This window comes from Amphiura filiformis, chromosome 5 (assembly GCF_039555335.1).
Source record: "Amphiura filiformis chromosome 5, Afil_fr2py, whole genome shotgun sequence".
Taxonomy (NCBI): domain Eukaryota; kingdom Metazoa; phylum Echinodermata; class Ophiuroidea; order Amphilepidida; family Amphiuridae; genus Amphiura; species Amphiura filiformis.
In genome coordinates, this window is record NC_092632.1 from 20,532,314 (window position 1) to 20,544,330 (window position 12,017).

The 12,017-nt window shown below is 34.2% G+C and overlaps 1 protein-coding gene across 1 annotated transcript in view; it reads left to right on the plus strand.

Annotated features, from left to right (window-relative positions):
- Positions 1-12,017, plus strand: part of LOC140152785 (ubiquitin carboxyl-terminal hydrolase 34-like) — a 101,389-nt gene that overhangs the window by 15,829 nt on the left and 73,543 nt on the right. Inside the window, 1 exon segment of the mRNA XM_072175277.1 lies at positions 10,981-11,071. Coding sequence (XP_072031378.1) covers positions 10,981-11,071 — 91 coding nt within the window.

Genomic DNA, 12,017 nt, shown 5'->3' on the forward strand with positions numbered 1-12,017 from the left:
AGGGCATAATAGAACGGTGCCCAAAATATCTGTGCCAAAAATCGCTTGCCCCCTTTTGACATGCCAAAATTGCTTGACCCCCTTTCGACCTGCCAAAAATGCTTGCCCCCTTTTGGCCTGCCAAAATTCTTTGCCCCCTATAATTCACCACCCGGGGTACACATAATTATTGCACCACTCCTTATAGTCTCCTCAATAGCTACTTTGGTTTCGCGTCATTCACATTGTGTGAAAAGAGCGAACCACACTAACTGCTGAAGAGACTTCAGATCAACGACGGTACTATAAAGTTCTAAAAAATCCAAGATGGTGGTAGCGGGCTGATTGGCGCAGTTGGTTTTTATGCAACTTATGCAAGAGATACCTGGTTCAATACTCGGGTGGCAGGTTTCTTTTTCTTCTTCATTTTTAACCCAAACTTTTTTACATTCATTTGAAATACACATATTGCAAGGGGAAATATATTTTGTTTCTTTTTTTTCTGAATCGGTATGAAAAAGATTTAGAAACAAAAATTTTCCGTTCAATACGGGCATTTGCAGCATTGGGCATTTCTGTTTTGCTTTCAATATTGGCTATTGCCATTAGGCCATAAATTATACACAAATTCTATAAAAACACTGGTTTATATGGGGAGTGGTATATGAAAATGTCACTATCGGAACGTGCACCTGGTGGAGCTTGGTTGCCAGTGCAACCACGCACGCACAGCACATGACGAACGGGAATTACGGCACATGTTATTGCTTGCCTGCCCAGAATGCAGTTCACGCATACCAAGATATTGGATTGCAAATTTTGCTATTTATTCACATTTACGCTGAAAATGCTCTCGTTTTTTTACAAAGCTGCATAAAGGGGACGATATTTGATATTATATGTAATTTTAAAAACAATCCATATATCCCCCCTTTAAGAACAATTATTTAAAAATATCAGTTAAAAATTAAAAAAAAAAATTGACAAAGATGATAGAAATTACTGATATATATACAAATGGGGAAGATTTTTCTTATTTTTAAATTCAACTACTATAGAATAGAATAGTATATTTATTAATAACACATTGCAGCCAAATGGCTGAATTACATGAATTTTGCAATTTGATTTAAATAGTATAAAAACATCAAATAACATTTTGAAGACACATTTTGAAATGTTTCACTTAATCCCATATCAAGAATTATTCAGCGTTGTAAGCTCTACATCTGTGCCAAATTTGGTGTATTTCCTATAAAAGAATGTAGGATTTCTCCGATACCGCTCATTCTACAAAATCCGGTGCCAATCCACTAAAAAAATAGAAAAAATAAAAGTTGTTCAAAAAAACCTGCTTTTTGTGTTTTTTAAAAGTAAATGTATCACTACTTTCAGATGTAAAAAATTGTCAACACCACTTGCATATTTTTCTTTCAGGATGTCATGATGTTTTTTAACATTAAAACTCAATGTAATGTTAGCTACGTTACCGACTATAAAATGGGCTGTTTTTACTCAATCCAAGGTCATAAAAAGCAAATTAAAGATCACTTGAGTGAAATGTAAAACAGATTTCACCATTTCATATGTATGTATTCGTTATTTATTCAGGAAATTCCATCAATACAAATGTACTGGTCTCCCTGGAAGACCTGATTAAAATTATATATACATAATACATGAACATGATAATAACAAAATAAGAAATATATATATTATACAAAATGAAAGAACCAAACATGCATGATACAAAACAAAATGCAGCAATGTTGAGCTCAAAATATAAATACAAAACTTACAGCAGACCAATTGCATTTTTGAATCCACCCAAACTCATTGAATTAAAATTGATACGAAGATTTGGAGGAAGATTGTTCCAAGCAACTGAAGATCTGTAAAGGAAAGTTTTTTTCCAGAAGAGGTTTTCCATATTGGAACAACCAAACTGTTTTGAGACTGACCCCTTGTACATTTGGAATGTGTAGAATGAGTGAAAGTAAAATGAGATGAAAGATAATTAGGAGCAATTTGTGTGAGACATTTAAAAGTTAAAATAAGTAATTGATGCTCCCATCTACAGCCAAGTTTAACCCAGTCTAGGTCCCTCATCATATTGTCTACTGAAGTTCTAATGTCTGCAGAGAGCAAAACTCGGGCTAGCCTATTATGCAAAATTTGGAGCTCATTCTTGTGACAGGCACTGAAATTGGACCAAACAGAACTGCAGTAGTCAAAATGAGGAAAGACAAGGGCTTATGAAAGCATTTTGACAGTTTTCCATGGAAGGTATTGCTTTACTCTACGAATAACTCCTATACGCTTGGATATGTTAGAAGATAAATAATTTACATGTTTATTCCATGATAGATGTGAATCAAAGGTAACTCCTAAATATTTAAAATTTTCCACTCTTTCAATTTGTTCATTTCCATAGACAAGAGAAACATTGTTAAACTTATGAAGAGCTTGTCTTGTTCCAAATAACATCAGTTTAGTTTTCTTTATGTTAAGAGTTAAATTGTTGGCCTGGAACCAATCAGCAATGTTATTCAGGTTAGCATTAAGATCATTTTGCAGAATATTGGGATCAGATGAACTAAGTAAAAGAGTTGTATCATCAGCATACATTACACACTTACAGTTAGAATTTACAGACTCAGGCAGAGAGTTAACAAATACAATGAATAATAACGGTCCCAAGATTGAACCTTGAGGAACACCGATACCAATTTCCTTAAAATCTGAAAGGGTAGAGTTTATATTTACTGCCTGAGATCTACCACTAAGATACTGAGTGAAACCAATTAATTGCATTTCCTTTAATACCATATGATTTAAGTTTAGAAATAAGAAGGTCATGGTTCACCGTGTCAAATGCCTTCTTTAAATCTAAGAAAATTGAACCTGTAACTTTACCATTGTTTATATTATTGAGAATATGATCTGTTACATCTAAAAGAGCAGTATTAGTACTGTGATTCTTCCTAAAACCTGATTGACATGGATTCAAAATATTATTACATGTGAGATAATTATACAATTGATCATGTACAGCACGTTCCAAAATCTTTGAAATACAGGGAAGAACTGAAATGGGCCTAAAGTTGCTGACATCATTTTTATCACCACTCTTGAATATAGGAGTAACCTTTGCTTTCTTCCATTCACTTGGGAAGGTAGATGTGAACATGGAAAGGTTACAAATATATGCAAGGGGGTGACAAATTACTGGTGCAGCTATCTTCAAGAGTTTAATACTGAAGTTATCAATACCTGAAGACTTATTGTTTGCAAAGTTACAAATTTGATCAAAGATGAAATCTGGAGTTATGATATCAAATTGAAAATCTTCATACATGTAATCCCCAGTATTAGACAAAACATTATTACAATCATCATTATTAAACTTATCAGCCAATGTATTACCAATAGAAGTAAAATAACTATTAAACTGATTGGCTGTTTCAGCATCATTACAAGTAAAACCATCCTTAGTCTGAACATTAGTAGCAGAAGACTTATTTTTAGGAATCAATTTCCTTATAGTACCCCATAATTTCTTTGAATCATTAATATTATTATTGATAGCATCATTGCAAGAAGTTTTGAAGATGCATAAATGAGTGTGTAACGTAGCTCACAGTAACGTAGTTCACTGGTTTTTAATGTTTTTAATGTGATTTGCGAACGTTAGAACGTTATGTCGGTTAATTCTAATATAAATGGGGTTCGACCACTGGTAGCTTTCACATATTATTAGGAAGTACATGTAATACAAGTGCATACTATAGAATTCTGGTAACGTAGCTCACCAATCTTAACATGGTCGGTCGAAATTTCAATGTTTACAACATTTCTATGCCAAAATGCTACAGCATCACGATTTTTACTGTGATTTTTAAAACCTATGAGTGTTTCCTTTCAAAACCGCAAATTACATTGATACCTCTGTTTTACTTCTTTCCAATAACGTGTGTTAAAAAGGGGTAACGTAGCTCACAGCGTTTTGGTGGAAAGTGCAATTTATTTTAGAATTACACAAAGACATTTTAATCACTAAAAAATAATGTTGATAAACAATATGATGGTGCGTTATCTAATTAAAAAACAACAAATATGTAAAAAAATCGCATTTATTCAAAGAAAATATTTAGGGTTAGATGTGATACTTGAGCTGTGGAAACGCATTTTTAGCGATTTTTGAGCCTTTGCAAGGGTTAATCAGGCTGAAGAAAGCATTTAAAGTATGGAAAACTATATATGTCCGTGTAGATCTCGTTGAGTTCTACCAGAAAAACAACATATTTGATGCCCTAAATGCTCGACAAAGTTTTTGTGGACCAAAGAATGGAAAAAAGGCTATTGGCACCGGATTTTGTAGAATGAGCGATATATTGCACAGTGTGCATTGTATTGCACATATTAAAATTAGATACACTGTTGACTATATATTTTTGCTGAACCATGAAATGGTATCAGCCTATAAGAGTGAATGTTACTAGCTTACTTACTAGCTTACTAAGTTACTAGCTTACTAACTGACTAACCATTTGGTCTGAAATGGACATATCTCTAAATGCCACAAAGGTATGACCCCATGAGTGGTGTCATATGAAAGAGGAAAACATAAAGAATATTATAAAAATATTTCCAAACGTCGGAGGTCATCCAGGGGTCACAGGGGTCAAAAAAGGTCATTTTAACTGAAAATGCTCCGATTGAGCTTAAATTTAAATGCAATGATCCTCGTGACATTCTAAACATGTTTCAAACATTTAAAAATTTATTTAAGGTCATTAAGGGGTCATAAAGGGGTCAAAGGTCAAGGTTCTCAAAATGCTCCAATTGAGCTGAAATTTAAATGCAATGATCCTTATGACATTCTAAACATTTAAAAAATATTTTAAGATTCATTTAAAGTCATTAAGGGGTCATAAAGGGGTCAAAGGTCAACTTTTCCAAAATGCTCTGATTGAGCTGAAATTTAAACGCAATGATCCTTATGACATTCTAAACATGTTGAAAATATTTTAAAATTCATTTAAGGTCATTAAGGGGCAATAAAGGGGTCAAAGGTCAAGTTTTCAAAATGCTTCAATTGACCTGAAATTTAAATGCAATGATCCTTATGACATTCTTAACATGTTTTAAATATTTTAAAATTCATTTAAGGTCATTAACCGGGGTCATACAGAGGTCAAAAGTCAAGTTTTCAAAATGCCAGCTTCTCACGATCAAGGTATATTAAAACGGCAATTAATGAAACAGTCTTATTAAAATTAATACTATCCTGCACAGTATTGCTGCTTGATCAGATCGTCACAGTCATCTGCCTAACTTACCTCGTGCCCTTGCATAGGGCACAGTTGCTCTAGTTTATGTTATATTCTTTACTTTTCCTCTTTCATTAACACCACTGGTGGTCATACCTTCAGTAGCATTTCGAGATTATGTCCATTACAGACTCCGGGTGACAGTGGTATAGGCCTACCACAATATACTGCCAAAGTCACATGGTTCAGCTATGGTGCGGTTATCGCTCTAGTTAATATTTTGTTCAAACACAGTATTTCATTCTGGGACACCCTGTAGCTGCCTCACCGCCTTGGATACAACACCCTTGCAGGAAAATGGCTGCTGTGTCAAATCAATCAGGTCTATTCATATAATAAATCTTTAATCATAATAAAGAAAACATTTCCCCCATCTATCTTAAGAGTCTTATAAAAGAATTGTAACAATTCTGTTTTTCTTTATTTACCAAATTCTAATAATAGGGTCAGTCCATGCCGAAACAGACTGAGTGTACACCCACCCTCTTGGATTTTGCTCTCCTTTGGCTCAGGGGTACCTTTCATGGATCCCTAGGTGAGGTCACAAGAAAAAAATTCAAATTCCATTTCGTTTGCGAATGGCAGGCCGTCAAAGTTTGGCGATCTTGACCAAAATTGGGAATTTAAGTGGGCTAAATGACAAAGTGCTCTCTTTGATGGACATTTTCTTCTTAATTGAATCAGTTGTGACCCTCTTGTTGAATGTGGTCACTCACTGGCTGTGTCTGAAATGCCCAATGCCAAAAAATATTGATTTTTGAATTTCGTTGGGATTTCAGGGGGGTCAAAATCAGCACTTAGTTCTGTTCAATCAAATTATATTTGATTTTGAAGGACCCATGATAATGTCACAGTGCACTTATAGGTCCTAATTATGTTCAGAATGGATTAACCATGTACCAATGTCTATGAGAAATTCAAAAAAAGAAATGTTTCTAGACCCCTAGTCCCCTACAGAATTGTAGGGCCCCCTAGAGTGGTTCAGCCACAAATGGCGCTTAAAATCAGCAAATTTTGACCCCTAATAACTTTAGGTGTACACCAGATATGAGTTTCTAGTCTTTTGCATCTGAAAGAATGCAGTCTAACGTTAATAGGAACATAAGATTTGTTTTGTATTTTTTGTGTTTTGATACTAAGTTGACACTTTCAAAAATGCCAATTTTTGACTGACTTAATTACATGTTACGGGGACAAAATGCCAATTTTAATATGCCCTTTTTTCTATTTTTGATCACGAATTATATTCAGAATGGATTAACCATGTGCCAATGTCTATGAGCAATACAAAAGAAGTGAAATTCTAGACCCCCTACAGAATTTTAGGCCCCCTTAAAGTGGTTCAGCCACAAATGGCGCCTAAAAATCGGCAAATTTTGACCCCTAATAACTTTAGGTGTACACCAGATATGAATTTCTAGTCTTTTGCATCTGAAAGAATGCAGTCTAACGTTACTAGGAACATAAGATTTGTTTTGTAATTTTTGTGTTTTGACATTAAGTTGATGCTTTCAAAAATAGTCATTTTTGCCTAGCGTACAGGATACGGGTACAAAATTCAAATTTTAGTGTGACTTTTTGAAATATTTTTGAACATTTTATACCAATCAGATGTCAGACTTGCACTACAACATGATGTGAGCCTTGCAGAGCCTTAATAAGTGTGCCAATAGAGTTCAAATATGTTGTGATGATGTTGTCACTTATGGATCTCATATTTTTATTTCCGTCAAAAGCATATGCCTCTACTGTAATGCTCATATCAGGAAAACAATGACAGATTTTGCATTTCTAACTCCAGAAAAACTAATCAGTTATTCCCATGATACAGTACTACAGGGATATAGTATCAAACTTGTGCTAAAATGCATATTTTTTGAGTTCTAATTTTTTTATCAAATTGACTCGCCACCCCATTTTTGAGCAAAATCGGGAACAATTAGTACCTGTATATCATGTGACCTATATTCATTGTGTGTGCACCAATCAGATGTCAGACTTGCACTACAACATGATGTGAGCCTTGCAGAGCCTTTATAAGACATGGTCTCAGATTTGAAGCAGGTTTCACTGCCAAAGTGTGTAAAAATTCACCCCAGAGTGAAAATAGCTATGTTTAATTTCTAAGGTGTCTTTTCTAGGGTAAAATTGTTTGTAGAACATGATTTTTTTGTCAAAACGCGTGCATCGTACATCGTTTTGCTACAAAATGTTGATTTGTGGCGAAAAAAAAAAAAAAATGCACTTTTTGGGTGACAAAAATTTTCACATGCCAACTTTGTATACTCATAGAGTCTACAATATACATAGATATGGCCCTTTAAAATGTTAACATATCAGCTGAGGGTACTATTTGATGGATTCAGGTATTTGTTTTGTGATTGACTTAATCATTTGCGCCAGAATCATTCAAATATGACATGCCTCGTGACAATTGACATGCCAAAATAAGCCGTTTTCGGCAAAAAAATTGATTTGAAAAATCATAACTCTTGATAGGAAGGTGCTACAGTGATGGTTGACCTACTAGTCTATGCAGTATTGAATGGGCTTTCATTTGATACCTAACTTTGTTCATATTAAATAAGGGAAAGACTTGCAAAATGTAAAAATGTTTCCCCTACCCCTTAAAATTTTGATGTGTGTAAAAATTCCCGCCATTTATAAAAATCGGGATTACAAGAAAACTACAAGAGCTATAGGCTTGAAAAACTAATCAGTTATGCACAGTATAAGTTCCTACTTGGGTATAACATTAATATCTTTCCATTCCTTCTCAATTTTCTTTTCTAATTTTTTTATCAATTTGTGACATCTGTAAATTACGTAAAATTTGGCATTTCAAAAAAAAAAAAAAAAAAAAATATGAGGCGACATGTTTAAAAACTAATCAGTTATTCCCATGATACAGTACTACAGGGATATAGTACCAAACTTGTGCTAAAATGCAAATTTTTTGAGTTCTAATTTTTTTATCAAATTGACTCGCCACCCCATTTTTGAGCAAAATTGGGAACAATTAGTACCTGTAATATTGCGCAATCATGTGACCTATATTCAATGTGTGTGCACCAATCAGATGTCAGACTTGCACTACAACATGATGTGAGCCTTGCAGAGCCTTTATAAGTGTGCCAATATAGTTCAAATATGTTGTGATGATGTTGTCACTTATGGATCTCATATTTTTATTTCCGTCAAAAGCATATGCCTCTACTGTAATGCTCATATCAGGAAAACAATGACAGATTTTGCATTTCTGACTTCAGAAAAACTAATCAGTTATTCCTATGATACAGTACTACAGGGATATAGTATCAAACTTGTGCTAAAATGCATATTTTTTGAGTTCTAATTTTTTTATCAAATTGACTCGCCACCCCATTTTTCAGCAAAATCGTGACCAATTAGTACCTGTAATATTGCGCAATCATGTGACCTATATTCAATGTATGTGCACCAATCAGATGTCAGACTTGCACTACAACATGATGTGAACCTTGCAGAGCCTTTATAAGTGTGCCAATAGAGTTCAAATATGTTGTGATGATGTTGTCACTTATGGATCTCATATTTTTATTTCCGTCAAAAGCATATGCTTCTACTGTAATGCTCATATCAGGAAAACAATGACAGATTGTGCATTTCTGACTTCAGAAATGAATTCTGCACAAAATTTCAGTCTAGAAAACATATTTAAAACAATATTTTTTGAAACTTTATATTTTGCCATTTTTGGCAGTCAAACCTGCTTCAAATCTGAAACCGTGTCATAAGTGTGCCAATAGAGTTCAAATATGTTGTGATGGTGTTGTCACTTATGGATCTCATATTTCCGTCAAAAGCATATGCCTCTACTGTAATGCTCATATCAGGAAAACAATGACAGATTTTGCATTTCTGACTTCAGAAATGAATTCTGCACAAAATTTCAGAAAACATATTTAAAACAATATTTTTTGAAACTTTATATTTTGCCATTTTTGGCAGTCAAACCTGCTTCAAATCTGAAACCATGTCGTATAAAAAGTCAGAGAACAGAGAACCTATGGTAAATAAGTTTAGTTTGGGGCATCAAGAAACATTAGGTCCGGCATCTGAGGCTGTCTGGTAAAATCGGAGGCATGCCTTTAAACTTGGGTATAAACAGGACGTCTTTTAACTTCAACAACTCTGGACTTGAAGGGAAGCAACATAACACAAATTTATGTGAAAAATTCAAAAATATACGAATGACATTAATTATCTTCAAAATGAAATAAAAGAAAATGTTATATTATTACTGGTCAAGTGCAAGAGCTTATGCTTGGTACAGATTAGAGGTTAATGACTGAATATGATTTTGTTGTAGTGCAAATGACAACAATCAGTGCACGTGCCGCCCCTTTACTTATTCACCAGAAAAATGCATGACCAGAAAGGGGGATGGGGCTGCATTGTGATGGGAAAAAATAAAGGACAAGTGCATAGATTTTTGTCATTGTATAGCAAGTAAAAGGGTAACTTCTGTAATTATATTTATGTTTGTGTTAGTAGACTCATTATAGACCTTGAAAAATAGTAGATAGACAAAAAATTAATTCAAATACAACAGATGCACGATGAGTTTCCCAGGTGCACTTTTATAAGTAGTTTAGCCATAAGTAAGAATGGATATTTATTTACTGTAATAAGCAATAGCATTTATCACTGCCACATCTGAACAGATCTGTAATATGAACTGATGTGTGATTAAATTTAAGTTGACCACGGTGTGAGGATCTTGCCAGCATTTCCTTTAAAATGTGCTAGAGAAATTACATGCATCGTTGATGACCCTTGATATTTGATAAAAGCTGGCAATATAAATGTGAATAATGCAAGGCTACAAGGTGCTTAGTTATATGCATTGTAACAAAAGTGTCTTGGATGTGTAACTACTTTTTTGTAGTCATAGATTATGATGTAGACAATTGTGATTACTTTGAATAATGTCGTACTTTGTTGTTGTTGTTTTTTCCATTGTTTTCTGTTTGATACTTTCTGTTTGTTTGTTTACATGATGATATATGATGATGGGAGCCAACTGAGACACTTTTTTACCATATTAAATTCGGCAGAATTTATTCATTTTCCTTCTTCAAGTCACATATCAAAATAACCAAAATAGCAGTGGCTACTGGCTAGTGACGAACAATGCTTTTTGAACAACTGAATGAATATAGGTTATCCATGTTCTATTAGCTGCATATCCTATCAACGACTGCTATACCTTGTTTAGGACATTCTAAAGAAGTACCTGCATGTGCAACCATGACTGTTTCAAAATAGCCCGCCAAAGTCATGCAGGTAACTCCGAGGTCGTGCATTGAATTAGTTTGAATGAGAGGAATACTACGGGAACCAGTGCCTTTTGTTAGAAGTCACACATGAGTGAAGTGGATAACCTCTATTGTTGATTTGTTTAGTGTGTGCATTAAGTCACAAATAATAACTTAATATGTAATAACATGTTTAATCATTATAATTAAATGCAATGCTGTTGCTGAGAGTTATGGTGTTTTTCTGAAATAATAATACAACTTAAAGTGATAAAGCTTTCATTGTTCACAAGATGTACAAACAAACAGGATTTGCATCTTTTCTGAAGTCATTAACTGTTTTACTCTATCTTATATATTTTCTACAGACATTGAAGGTCTTGAATCCACCAGAAGATATGAAGTACAAAAAGAAGATGTTTGGACTCTGTTAGAGTTTACTAATGCATGGTCACAACGGTAAGTGTGTTTTATTTGCAGTGTCGAGTATAGAATTGCTTACTCTTCATCGCCCCCATATTTTATTGGAAAAAAATGAAATTATTGTAAAGTTTTCATTGGCTCTGTGAAGTAGGTTATTTTGGGAGCTTGTTTGGAATTGAACCCATATTTAATACAAAGCAGGTATTTGTACTGTATTGGTGTGACTCTCATTTGCACAGTGGCTACAATCTTTATTATGCATGCATATGCGCACCAATTAAAACTTTGGAATAATCCACATATCCAACATTTAACAAAGGTGGTAAGTTAATCAGTTGGCTAGTGGTATTGTACAATGGCGTAGCCGGGGGTGGTGGGATGGGTTGTACAACAAAAACAGTGGCATAGTTGTGTCCCCCAGCTCATCATGACTGTCATATTTTGGTTTTTTGGTACACGACAGCCGGCGGGCCTTGATGAAATAAAATTTGGGTCAACAATAGATAATAATTTTGTGTGAACTGCATGTGAAAAAACAAAGTACATGTTGTCCCAATCTAATTTGCATGTTTACGTTATGTTGCTACATAAGGTATATAATATAAATATGTGCTGAAACTTTTTGAAGATTTTGGTCTGCCCCCCCCCCCCCGTGGATAGGTAACCAGGGAAGGTCTTATACAAATGTAGGAAAAGCTCATGCCTGTTGAACTTGATGTCAAATTTGAGAGATGATTGTTGAATTGAGGTTAGGTTATTGAACTGTGCCAATCACATTGGGTTGATTACAACATGTAGCTGGTAGATGGGCAGGGGCAGAGGACTTAGTATAATGATAAAATGCAAGCCAATTTTGTTATATGACAGTTTAAATATCGATGAAAATATATAGTGCATCAGAAGGCAATTTCATAATCTATGTTGGAAAGTCAAGATTGTAATTTTTATTTCAACATTTGACTGAATTTAGTTGTACGGGGGG